Source organism: Lobosporangium transversale (assembly GCF_002105155.1).
Source record: "Lobosporangium transversale strain NRRL 3116 chromosome Unknown BCR41scaffold_56, whole genome shotgun sequence".
Classification (NCBI taxonomy): Eukaryota; Fungi; Mortierellomycota; class Mortierellomycetes; order Mortierellales; family Mortierellaceae; genus Lobosporangium; species Lobosporangium transversale.
The window spans coordinates 88,266-100,008 of record NW_019029034.1 but is presented as its reverse complement, the minus strand read 5'-3'; the positions used below and the strand labels follow the sequence as shown (position 1 = coordinate 100,008).

The following is an 11,743-nucleotide window of genomic DNA, read 5'->3' as shown; positions in this document are numbered from 1 at the left end:
TGTCAACTGTTGGTGTTGAACTGAACGACTGGTACTCATTCGATCCCTTCAAACACCCTCCGTGCGTTCGAATCAGTGGATTGACAACAGAGGAAAAAATAAAAAATAAAAAAAGGAACAGGCTAGGATGTGGAGACAAAAATGGCTACTGACGGTTACACTTGAGGAGAACCAGGTTACAAAAAAAGACGATTTGAGGACGGAAAAGAATAGTCGGGGAGTGGAGCTAATTGATCGAGCAAAGACAGAAAAGTATCTTCTTGTTTGGTTACCTATCTGATCAAGAGGAAAAAAAAAAGAGATAGAGAGAGAGAGAGAGACTAAATGTGTCTTGAAGGAGAGGAAGAGAAAGTAAGAAAAGAAGTACCCGGATCCATGAACAAAAGAGATGAACAAGATTACAGACATTCAAGTTGGAAACGGGAAACAGGATGGATTTCTAATGCAACGTCAGTCTTAAGGGAGGAACAAGGGATAGAACAGATTAGGTAGGAGAAAGAATTGGGAAAACAAAACATTCCACATAAAACCCGACTGGATCCCAGTAGAATTGAACAAAATCGACAAAAAATAGAAAAGGATGAAGGGATGGAAGCAGAGCATGCATTCGTTTAATCATTTGAACATTCACTGTAAACACACATCACAAACTGTAAAGTTCTTTTTGCTCTTGGAGCTGTGTCTTTTTTTATTTCATTGCCAGTCGAGTTGTTCCTTGTTTTTTTTAGCGCCATGTCCCATGACATGATTTGAAGGGGAAGGAGGACCTCGCTTTCGATGTAGAGCTTGTTGAACAAGGCTAGAGAGCAATCCGATCGACAAAAGCACTAGTAGGCCTCTGTATACAACAGCAGCAAAGTGCACAGGACAGTAGCCGAGGAGATCAAGTTAATAAAAGCATAGTATTTCATTCATTCCCATCCATATCCCAGATGGTTAATGATTCTTGGTGACCAGCCACGTGCGATATTGGTGGCAAAGAAGACTGCATCTGAGCTGTAAATCCAAATCCGAATCCAAATCCAAATCAATGAATGTATCCATTGACAAAGAAGTGCTGACCCTTGCCACAATTCGTAAAAAGTAGACTACGCAAGTGTTTGTGCCTGGCTGTACACGAGTGCCTACCAAAACCCAACAATAGTACCCTTGAGTATTTATTAGAAAACTATAGACAAAAAAGCCCTCTCTGTACCTGACAATTTGGATGGAGAATTTTGATGGATTGGAAACATGAGGCATCGCCACAGAACACAAAAATCACAGTTCCTTGCGCATTTACTGGAGGCAGACAAACAAATGGCACAGCCCATCCAGCTTTGGACTTTCTCTAAAAATACCACCTTGGCTAAGAGATGTGAACTGGAGTAAAAGGAGTAATGACTATCGAAGCTGTTTGTTGTCCTTCTCCGTTCTCTTGCTTCTCTTCTTCTTTCTTTCCCTAGTCACTATCTTTATCGAATTGGTCTCTTCTGTAATACTTAGCTCTTCTTCTACAACACGTTTGCTCCATTACGATCTATACCTTAACTGAAACCTCTTTGTTTGACTTACAATGAGTCGTGATCGCTTGAACGATTTCAACAATGTAATTGCAAACTTAATGTGTTTATGCCTTGTAGTCCATTTAATTTAGGCTTCAAAAAAATTTATCTCGCTATACTCATCATCAATTTCCATATCAGGGTTCTGCCGCATATGGCGACAAGGATAATGGCAATCAAACGCCTGTTGAGCTTGCTCCTTTGCGTGGCGATACATTGAATCAATTCTTTCAAGAGGTAGTTTTTTTTTTTTTTTTTTTTTTTTTTTTTGAAAGGGAAAAAGAGAGCATAAAATAAGGATACTTATTCAAACTATCGCTCTACAGACTGAAGTCATTCAGACCAAGATCCAACAATTCCAGACTGGCATCAGTGAGATTGATCAACTCTATAGCCGAAAGCTCAGCTCCAGCGCTAGCGTTGAAGGTAAACTTTGATTTAATCTGTTTTTTTTATTTTGTTGTAGTAGTTATGGTAGTAGTCTTCGGAAGCATTTTCTAAGCAAAAAGCTATGCTGATTCCATCTAGTTATCAAGCAGCTGGAGGAAAGGACCCAATCCACTAACAGTCTATCAACCGAAATCTATGACCGACTTCGAGGTACGACATTCCATGCATACGTTATTGCCATTATTGTACGGCAAGAAATAGAGTCATGCTTACAATCAATAATCTGCCTTTTGAGGTTAACTGTGTTATCCATATGATCTCAAATACCTATTCAGCCTTAACATCGTCCAACATGAAAGTGCGTACTAAAGAGGAATATGACCAACGTAAACTGAGGACATCGACGCTGAGTAAACAATTCAAGGAGGCTGTTAGCCGATACCAAAATGTACAGTATGAGAATGGACAAAAGGCTAAGGAAACGATGGCGAGACAGTTCCGTATTGCTAATCCCCAAGCAACTGAAGAGGATATCAAGCGGTTGGTGGATGAGGAGCAAGGTGGTGCTTTCACACAACAGGTAATCAATATAAAGACCACACATTACCAAAGGTTAATCCATAGTATAATTTTCGTGATATATCGCTTTAATCTTTAACCTTTTATTGTCTTTGTGAACGCATTTTTATCAGCTGCTTCAGCAAACTAGAGGGCAACAGGCTACATTGGCACTCAATAATGTTCAAGACCGGCAACGGGAACTGAAGAAACTTCAAGAGAGTGTTGTGGAATTGGCTGAGCTGTACAAGCAAATGGAGACTTTGATCTTTGATCAGGATCTAACCTTTCAGCAGATTGAAGGCAATGTTATGCGAGCAGAACAAGATCTTGAAAAGGGCCTTGGACAGGTTGATCTGGCCTATCGAGATGCCAGTGCGGCGAGGAAGGTATACATGCTATTTTCATTTCAGAATCCCATTTAGTTTTTCTAAGGGATACAGCTGCTTATCTCAATTGCTATTGTTACTTTTTGTTCTGCTTTATTAGAAAAAGTGGATGGCTTTAGGCATTATAGTCCTCATTATTGCCATTATCCTCGTCATTGGAGCAATTCAAGGCTGGTTCCGACCAGCAAATTAAGCGGCAATGCTTATTATTCGATATTCTGTTAGCAATTCATTGAAATAAAATAAAGTGATGTATATTAAGGGGCGGGGTTGATCCTTTTTTTATATTGCCGCCGATACAACCTGTGATAAGTCCTTCTCTTCGCTTCATTTCAACATGTCCAGTGATTCGCTCTCATACAGAGGCCAGCTCGTCGGTAATGCATCCAATAAGAGCATCTATGAAGAAGACGGCGATAAGCACCAGTGACATTAGAGCACAATCACCATTGGCAAAGGATGTGCAGACACTTTCAATGGATGTATTGATGGATGCAATATTATTCATGGATACTATCGTATATATTTAGAAGACGCTCCTTCAGCTCAGTTCAGCAGCCTACACGTACTCTCACATTCTGGCACTATATTGAAAAAGCTATAAATTATCTTGACAGTAATATTCAAACTCTGTTGCCAGCTATTATTCTTAACAACACTATTCATCCAAGGCAGAAAAATTCATTTCTTGCATACATGGCAAATCTGAAAACCACCCCACTTTGAAAGGGGAAGCAAGGCTCAGAACTGTCACACTATGTATGGATCACAAAAACTGATTCAAATAATACAAAGGACCAACATCTTAGATCGCGACGAGCGGGAGTGTCAGGATTTTGATCTTTTATTTTCGTTGGAGAGCTTTCTAAGACTTACACTGTGCAATCTTTTTTGTTCACGTTTAGGCCACCGTGATTGGGTCACGGCCATTGCCACCACTGCCGAGGCTCCCGATATGCTTTTGACCTCTTCCCGTGGTATGTAAACCCTTGTCAATCAAAAAGAAAAACAGAGGGTCGATAGGAGGATCGAATTGACTTGCAAACATAAATATCATGGAGAATATCAAAAAGCAGAAATAGGCCAGGAGTATATTTTCTGAATTCATCTACAACTCTTGTTGGAACCCCATGAAAAACACCATTGATTTTCGAGCAAGGATTGTAATAGATTACTCGAGTGCCATTGCATGAGACACGAATCCATCAAACAAAGGAAAAAAAAAACCCCCTACTCAGACAGACGGTAGCTAGGAATGAAAAAAGAAAAAAGAGTTGGGTCTTTACAGGAGCTCTCGAGTGATCTGACATAGACACTGATTGTTTTCGCTTTTTTTTCCAAATCTTTTTTTTCAGACAAGTCCATCATTGTCTGGAACTTGGTCCGCGATGATGAGGGTAACTTCGGTGTCCCTCGTAAGTCTCTTCACGGCCACAACTCGGCTGTTCAGGATGTTGTCATCTCCTCGGACGGTCAGTTCGCCTTGTCTGCTTCTTGGGACAAGACCCTCCGTCTTTGGGATCTTAACACTGGTTTGACCACTCGTCGCTTTGTTGGCCACACCAACGATGTTCTCTCGGTTTCCTTCTCTGCTGATAATCGTCAGATTGTCTCTGGATCCCGCGACAAGACTATCAAGTTGTGGAACACTCTCGGTGAGTGCAAGTTCACCATCCAAGATGATGGCCACACCGAGTGGGTCTCTTGCGTCCGCTTCTCCCCTAACCCCGCCAACCCTGTCATTGTCTCTGGAGGCTGGGACAAGGTTGTCAAGGTAAAAAAACAACTTGCTTGATTTATTGATTTTTTTTATCCAGACATCAATAACGGTCGTGAAGAAAGAATTGAGCATTGGGTTCCTTTTTTTCTTTTCGTTTTTGATGCGTCTTATCCTTTCAGCACTTGGACATATGAGAATAGTTGCCTTGAAAGAAGAAAACAAAAGGATGTTTATCAGTATCTGCTACTTCAGAGGAGGGCTTTGCAACCTACCAATGAGACAAATTTTCCACAAATTTATCTGACCTTTTTTCTTTTCTGTTACCATCTTGCGACCTTTCTCTTGGTGTACTTCATTTGGTTTTCATTCATGTTTTCATTAACATGTTTTTTCTTGACAATGCGGCATGATTTGGTTATATTAATGTAATATTACAGGTTTGGGAGCTTACCAAGTGCAAGCTCCGCACCAACCACATCGGACACACCGGTTACATCAACACCGTCACTGTCTCTCCCGATGGTTCCCTCTGTGCTTCTGGTGGACGTGATGGTATCACTATGCTCTGGGATCTCAACGAGGGCAAGCACTTGTACTCTTTGGAGGGCAAGGGCGATGACATCATCAACGCATTGGTCTTCTCGCCCAACCGTTACTGGTTGTGCGCTGCCACCTCATCCTGCATCAAGATCTGGGATCTCGAGTCCAAATCTGTTGTGGATGAGCTCAAGCCCGAGTTCACCAATGTGGGCAAGAAATCCCAACCTCCCCAGGCTGTCTCTTTGGCCTGGTCTGCTGATGGTCAGACTCTCTTTGCTGGTTACCAGGATGGTCTTGTCCGTGTCTGGTCCGTTGGTTTCTAAATAAATATAGGAAAAGAGGGGGGTTTTTTTTTCATTAAAATGCTTTGATTATCTCGAGAGAAAGAGGAGTTCTCCAAGTGTTTGTGTTGACGAAGCTAAAATAAACAGACAACAACCAAAAGGGCTTAAATGGATGAAGTAGCACTCGTTTCTTGTGTACTTTTGCCCCTTCCTTTTGATGTGCAATCAAGCTTCTATAAGTATATTTATGACAAACTGTAGCCTGCTCATTTCGCGAAGCTATATAGCACTGTAATAGACGGGTTTGTGTTCATTTCGAATTAGTGTCAAGTGCAGATGATTGGCTCTTCAGCACCGATCCAGATTTGAGGGCAAAGGCAATAGAAAAGGTATTCGTGCCATTAATCTTTCCTTGATATTTACAACGCGCCGAAACCCCTTGAAAGAAGATCCCGACGAATTGTCTATGATAGCCCCAAGTATCCGGCCCAATGTAAAGTGCGATTGAATCCCCATGTGCGTATCAAAACCCTTGCCTCTTAATTCAAGAGGAGGAGTCCAAATATCTACGTTAGTGTTGAATCTCGTGATACGTATTTTGAATTTTGATCATCAAAAGCAACCATCATTTAAAATCATTTCTGTAACTTCTTTTTTTTTTTTTTTTTTTTTTCAGTTTAATCATGTCTGACATTGCTACCAACGAGTCGTCACTAAATCCTGGTCAAGAAACTCATCCTAGACCACGCTCCAGAGACGAATCTGAGGAGAAAAAAGATTTTAGAGCGCCCTCATTATCACATAGCCTTCAGGGTGCAAACAATAACGACAGCAGCAATACCAGTGACACGTCCAAAAAATTGTCAGGTCGCGTTCAGAATCAAGGCGAAGGATCTCATGGATCCATCTTTGGCTATGATAGTGGCGATAATAGCGACATTAGCAACAAGAATGTTAAGACCAATCGTGAGAAGTTAAATCGCCGCCCACGCTTGGATGAAAACAGTGAGAATGATCACGATAGTGCTGATGATAGTGACAGTGACAGTGACAGTGACGGTGATAATGGACATCGTTATTCCCGAAGAACAGGCCATGGTAGAGGCAGTAAAAGGCGCTTCTCCTCCTCCGCATCACATCTTTTGGCACAAGCGCCCCCTGTTCCAGATCTGAGATTCGATCACAATTATAGAAAAGCTCTCGATCAAATTTATGAAGCCCATGCTCGTGAGACAGCAGCAATCGAAACCACAGAGGAAGCAGCAGCAACAGTATCAGCCTCCGCCTCAGAACCATCCTCGTGGCAGAGCCAAAAAGCATTAAAAAAACAACAAGTAAAGTCGGTTCCATCGCTAGCTACCCGCATCACTGTGATGACGATTCGCGATATCATTATCATGCCTTTCGTCCATGGCTTCTTCTGGGGATTTGGAACAATTCTGTTGACATTAGCGAGTCAAAGGAGTTTGACCTCACATCTGAATAGAACATGGAGACGTATGCTTGGTGACCATCCTGAGGATCTGCCGGCTATCTCAACCAGAGGCGAACCCGCACGTGTGCGCACGAGTGGAAGCATAGGCGGCTTTGGTAACAGAGGGTCTGGAATAGGAGGCATTGGGTTAATGAGCGCAGCATCTGCAGCAGGCCCATCAACAGGCTTATAAAGGGGTTTATTAGATGAACCAGCTTGCTTATAGTCCATTCAGCCTAAGAAATAAAAATAGCAAATGGTCCAGTTTTTCTTTAACAATTATTAATCTCTATCTTAGTCTATGGTTGGATGGACTTCTATCTCCCAAAAACTGTTTACGTTCCATATCCTTCATTACTGACTTGAGTCGGCGCCATTGTCGTAAGCCTGTAAGATTGGAGCTCCGTTGTGTGGTGGAGGATAGTGAGTTTAAACCATTAGTCCTGTCATCAGGTTCTGATGGGTTCAGGTTTGTGGGGGGCGTTACAAGCATTCCTTCGTTCAAAGCTTCTAGGACGCGAGGATATTCTGTTCGAAGCATGCTCCATAATATCCAGCGTTCATTTACATTCAGCGCACTGAACGGCTTTGGGTACGGTTGTAGCTTGGCCTCAATCAATGCCTGACTCCTAGCGAGTCGCTTAGCTTGGAGGCTTAAAGCGTTTGGGGCGACCTTAGACGACTCGGCAACACCCTCAGGTTCCATGACGATGGGTTCGGAAAGCCAGTCTTGATAGCGCGAACGCTTATCAGCTTTGGGCGACAAGAGCTCCTCAAGACTGTCTGCTAGTGCCGCAAAAGTCCTGGGTCGTGGGTAGAATAATGTTTCAGGTTGTTTCGAAATGACAGTATCATCCTCGATAGATTCTAAAAAGCCTCCCTCACTTCTTTTAGATCTAAGACTTTTTCCAAAAGCCGGCGTGCCTCTACCATTACGAGGTCCTGCAGGTGCCTCCTCTGGGGGCGGCCGAATAAAGTCACTTTCAAAGCCTGGTAGAAGCTTGTCCTGAACAATTTGAAATGCCTCCATCAACTGACCGTTCCTCGCCAATGCAATACAGTAGTCATTCCAATTGAAAGAGTCAAATTCGAATCCCATCTGTTGAAGCTGATTCCATATTGCTTTAGCTTCTGATATCCGCCCAGAATAGCAAAGAGAGTCAAGTGTAATCGAAATGGGGTGCTGTAGCAGTGTTTGAAGCTTTGAAGCCTTTGTGGTTAAACGATCTTGAACCCACTCGACTGCCACAGGGCCTTTAGATGGTCTGTACTTCTCTGGGTGCTCCATGATATCCTTCCACTGGCTGTGGAACCGATCGAACAATTCATTCCAAATGCGCATGACTGTGTCAACATCTCCTGTACGTCTATAAGCATCCATCAGACTTGTATAAACGATAGTGTTGGGCTGAAGACCCCGCGCCCTGATCTCGTCAAACATCTCCTGGCCTGCAAGAACGTCGCCTTCTCTAGCATATGCGTCTAACAATGGTGCAAAAGCCACCAATGGCTTTGGCCTTGCAGCCATTTTAAGTGGCTTCCTTTCAGTGCCCAGTGTCGATAGATGCCCTTCCTGAAAACCAACCAAGCTTAAATCTTTATCAGAAACCGTATCTAATCTATGTCCAGTGACTTCTTCAGTCTGAAATAGCCCATCTCCTTCATCCATGAAAACGAGGCCGCGGCTCTTCATGATTTTGTTCAAGAATGCACGGCTTTGCTTCTTCTGCCCACGCTTTGCATGCGCCTGCAGTAATGTGGCATAGGTCATAAAGTTGGGTATCAAACCGGAACGGAGTATTTTTTTGTAGATTTCCTGAGATTCTTTGAAATTGCCTTGATCCAAATAACCCTTCATTAGAATCGTTTGGGCTAGAACATTGTGGCCAAATCCATCCCCCTCCATGTTCTCGTAAAGACGCCGGGCTGCAGTCATATCGCCATCTTTGATCAAACCAAATAATAAATTGGAATAAATATAGCTATTGGGCTTGAGGCCTTCGGAGCGCATCGTGTCATAAATGGATAGCATCTGTGTCAGGTCGCCGTGACGAGCATATGCATTAAGTAGTGTACCAAAGATAACCTCATTTGGCATGATCCCAGCTTGAATCATCTCCCTGTACACAACCTGGGCGCTCAACATGTCCTCCTTTGTACAATAGACATGCATCATAGATCCATAAGTATGTACATTTGGGACAACATTATGTACAGTGATCATCTCGTCCCAGAAGATTTCGGCGCCATCAGAATCACCGCGTGTGGCAAAGAGACTGAGAATGCTGGAAAAAGTATATTGGTCTGGCTTTACTTGGCTTTTTACCATGGATCGAAATACCCTGAATGCCCCATCAAGATCACCATGACGCTGGAAAGCACGGATCAAGATATTGTAGTTGACCGTGTTAGGAGTCATTTTACCCGAAAGCTCATCAAAAAGCTTGCTACTTTTATCAAGATCTTCCGAAAGGCTTTGGAGAAGAGCACTAATTGTGTATTCGTTAGACGCAACACCACTGGAATTCATCCTATCCACAAGTTGCTGCGTCATCTCATAGTCGCCCAGCTTTCCAACTGCCTCCAGCATGGGACCAAACACTTGATTGGTGGGTGTCAAGTTCGCGTCAAGGAGCTCTTGGTATACTCGCTGTGCTTCCCTAAGATTCCCCGCCTTTGAATGAGCGTCAATGATAGCGGCATATGTGTCTTCCAAGGGTTCTAGACCTTGTCTCCGCATTAGAGCAAGCGTAGCATCCATGTAGTCAAAATTTTGTGCCCGGCCGAACCGATGAATAGCTGACGTATAGAATATATGGCTAAAACTGAAGTTCTCATTAAAGAGGCTGCTGATGGAGCTAAAGACCTTATCCATAACACCGCGATCTAGCAAAAAGACCAGGAGATTCTCCACGACTTTAGAGTTAACTTGTCTGCCAGGTTCCATGATCCATTGTAGTACCATATCGCCAAGATTTTCAGCGCGCTCCTTCCGACTTTGATAATATGTCGAGAACCCATCCACATCAAATGAGGATTTCATAAGTCGATTGTAAAGACCTAGAAATGATTTTATCTCTGCGTTGGAATCACACAACTGTATAAATTCAGCTATAAACCGCCGTCGCCCTTGTATTTGCCACAACATGGCTTTGATCTGCTCTGCAGGTAGGTCATCGACTGTTTGGTGCAATAGGATGTCAAAAGCTTCTTGAGGGAGCTGTTTTTTGATGTCATTTACATCTAGAGCCACTTGCAACATCATTTCCGTCGCTTCTTCAATGTCATATGATTGCGAGAGGACCCGAAAAAGAGAAATAACGTCATCACTTTGCATGAGTGTGAGCGCTTGAGCTTTCACGATCTTTGTGTATGAAGTCCAAAGGTGTGTAACTTTAGCCCTGGTAAAGGTCTTCCGCCTAAGATCTGCTACAAGCAACCTCTTTTCCTCTAAACTTAAGCCTATGCCTTCAGCGCCCCTATCCTGCGAGAAAATAGAACGCCGTGATCGTGTTGAGTGTAGTAGTCTCTTTGATTGCGAAAAATCTATATGTATAGTATGTTGGCGTGACCATACGGATGTGAGGTACGTATTTCTACGAGTAGCACCTGCAGATGTTGCGGACGATATCCTGTGAACTGGAAATCGATCCCCTATGGTATCACGTGGAGTATGATGATGTCTTGATAATGTTGAATGTGTATGGGCGGATCGCAATTGTGAATTGGCAACAGACCTCTTGCCTCGATGTACACCGTCAACTGCAATGCATGATGGCGATACAAGTAAGGATTGCTGAAGGGCAGTATCTTTTTGTGGACAGCACTGTACTCCTTCCGAGATGAATGTTAAAGACCCATCTGCGCATGCTTTCATTGAGAAAGATCGATGTACAGCCACTTGCCGATTTCGAGGTTGAGGATGGTAGTGATGACAAGGGACCAATGATCTCGAGCGCCTTAGGCCAGAGCCGCATGATCGAGTAAAAAAAACTTCCCATGTTACTTCTGGTTGTTGCCGTATTCGAGTTGTGAGTCCTAATAAGGGCGATGGAATGGATGATGCCTGAAGACTCTGTTGACTCGAGGGATTCAGGGTCTGAACATGGCATGACATACTGGAGTACAATGATCTGCAAGTATTGTCGCCTGGTATCCGGCGGATATTGCGCTTTGATAAATCGACTAAGCAGTTTCTCGATCGTGAAGAGATGCACTTTGCGACAGAGAGCATGCTAACAGCAGAACTCGAGGAACTAGTCATCTAGGATGTATTACGGAGTAGTGTCAAGGTTCTAAATCTACAAAGAGCCAAGAAGTGGTTATTAGAAATAGGCGTATGAAGGTGGAAAGAGAGACTGTGGGGTACTAGGACATGATATTCGTACCTGGATAGCAGAGGATTTAGTATTTTGAAATTAGTGTGGACACGCGTCCACAAGACGACGCGAGACGATCGGGTAGGAAGGTGGGAATGAAATTACTAAAAGAAAGGAAACCTTCCAATAAAAGGAATGAGAGAGAAAAGAGAACGGACGAGAGCGAGAAAGAGAAGGAAACAGAAGAGGACGAGGACAAGTGAATTTGGAGGGAAAAGAAAGAATGCATGGACGATAGAGCAGACATTTTACAAATGTCAATTGACCCCGGTTGGTGGCGGGGTGACTGCGATTCTTAGTGCATAAATGTAAACAACGCTTGATCAGGCACTTTGTTCGTTGTTAGACTGGCTTAAGGGCCACAACAGGCCGAAGAGCATTTATTCATCTTGACTCTTAATGAATGTGTAGTCTATAGTAAGGACAAATCCTACCGATATGGAAGGTTAGGAAACTGCAATTGCT

The 11,743-nt window shown here is 43.2% G+C and overlaps 4 protein-coding genes across 4 annotated transcripts; 3 read left to right on the top strand and 1 right to left on the bottom strand.

Annotated features, from left to right (window-relative positions):
* The first annotated feature begins 1,343 nt into the window (after positions 1 to 1,343).
* BCR41DRAFT_362625 (t-SNARE) lies at positions 1,344 to 3,158 on the top strand. The gene is made up of 7 exons (XM_022025753.1): positions 1,344 to 1,588; positions 1,686 to 1,781; positions 1,871 to 1,970; positions 2,073 to 2,144; positions 2,270 to 2,514; positions 2,627 to 2,881; positions 2,982 to 3,158. The coding sequence occupies exons 1-7, from the start codon at positions 1,556 to 1,558 to the stop codon at positions 3,072 to 3,074; spliced, it is 894 nt and encodes a 297-aa protein (XP_021876601.1). The 5' UTR covers positions 1,344 to 1,555; the 3' UTR covers positions 3,075 to 3,158.
* Positions 3,159 to 3,201: 43 nt separating this feature from the next.
* BCR41DRAFT_362622 (WD40 repeat-like protein) lies at positions 3,202 to 5,575 on the top strand. Its single transcript, XM_022025752.1, has 4 exons — positions 3,202 to 3,258; positions 3,787 to 3,858; positions 4,237 to 4,655; positions 5,039 to 5,575. Exons 1-4 carry the CDS (start codon positions 3,219 to 3,221, stop codon positions 5,462 to 5,464), a joined length of 957 nt encoding a protein of 318 aa, XP_021876600.1. The 5' UTR covers positions 3,202 to 3,218; the 3' UTR covers positions 5,465 to 5,575.
* A 306-nt stretch (positions 5,576 to 5,881) lies between these two features.
* BCR41DRAFT_425853 (hypothetical protein) lies at positions 5,882 to 7,161 on the top strand. The gene is made up of 2 exons (XM_022030641.1): positions 5,882 to 5,939; positions 6,100 to 7,161. The coding sequence occupies exon 2, from the start codon at positions 6,109 to 6,111 to the stop codon at positions 7,090 to 7,092; it is 984 nt and encodes a 327-aa protein (XP_021876599.1). The 5' UTR covers positions 5,882 to 5,939; positions 6,100 to 6,108; the 3' UTR covers positions 7,093 to 7,161.
* On the bottom strand, positions 7,002 to 11,489 carry BCR41DRAFT_362619 (hypothetical protein). Its single transcript, XM_022025751.1, has 2 exons — positions 11,288 to 11,489; positions 7,002 to 11,200 (listed from the first exon to the last, which is right to left on the bottom strand). Exon 2 carries the CDS (start codon positions 11,161 to 11,163, stop codon positions 7,189 to 7,191), a length of 3,975 nt encoding a protein of 1,324 aa, XP_021876598.1. The 5' UTR covers positions 11,164 to 11,200; positions 11,288 to 11,489; the 3' UTR covers positions 7,002 to 7,188.
* Between the last annotated feature and the right edge of the window lie 254 nt (positions 11,490 to 11,743).

What these genes read in the sequence shown, in the direction of transcription:
- BCR41DRAFT_362622 (XM_022025752.1), top strand. Translation starts at nt 3,219, where the DNA reads ATGTCCAGTGATTCGCTCTCATACAGAGGCCAGCTCGTCG. An exon ending in GCTTTTGACCTCTTCCCGTG is followed by an intron (nt 3,859 to 4,236) that starts GTATGTAAACCC and finishes CTTTTTTTTCAG; the next exon opens with ACAAGTCCATCATTGTCTGG. An exon ending in GCTGGGACAAGGTTGTCAAG is followed by an intron (nt 4,656 to 5,038) that starts GTAAAAAAACAA and finishes GTAATATTACAG; the next exon opens with GTTTGGGAGCTTACCAAGTG.
- BCR41DRAFT_362619 (XM_022025751.1), bottom strand. Translation starts at nt 11,163, where the DNA reads ATGACTAGTTCCTCGAGTTCTGCTGTTAGCATGCTCTCTGTCGCAAAG.
- BCR41DRAFT_425853 (XM_022030641.1), top strand. Translation starts at nt 6,109, where the DNA reads ATGTCTGACATTGCTACCAACGAGTCGTCACTAAATCCTGGTCAAGAA.
- BCR41DRAFT_362625 (XM_022025753.1), top strand. Translation starts at nt 1,556, where the DNA reads ATGAGTCGTGATCGCTTGAACGATTTCAACAAT. An exon ending in CTCCAGCGCTAGCGTTGAAG is followed by an intron (nt 1,971 to 2,072) that starts GTAAACTTTGAT and finishes GATTCCATCTAG; the next exon opens with TTATCAAGCAGCTGGAGGAA. An exon ending in AATCTATGACCGACTTCGAG is followed by an intron (nt 2,145 to 2,269) that starts GTACGACATTCC and finishes ATACCTATTCAG; the next exon opens with CCTTAACATCGTCCAACATG.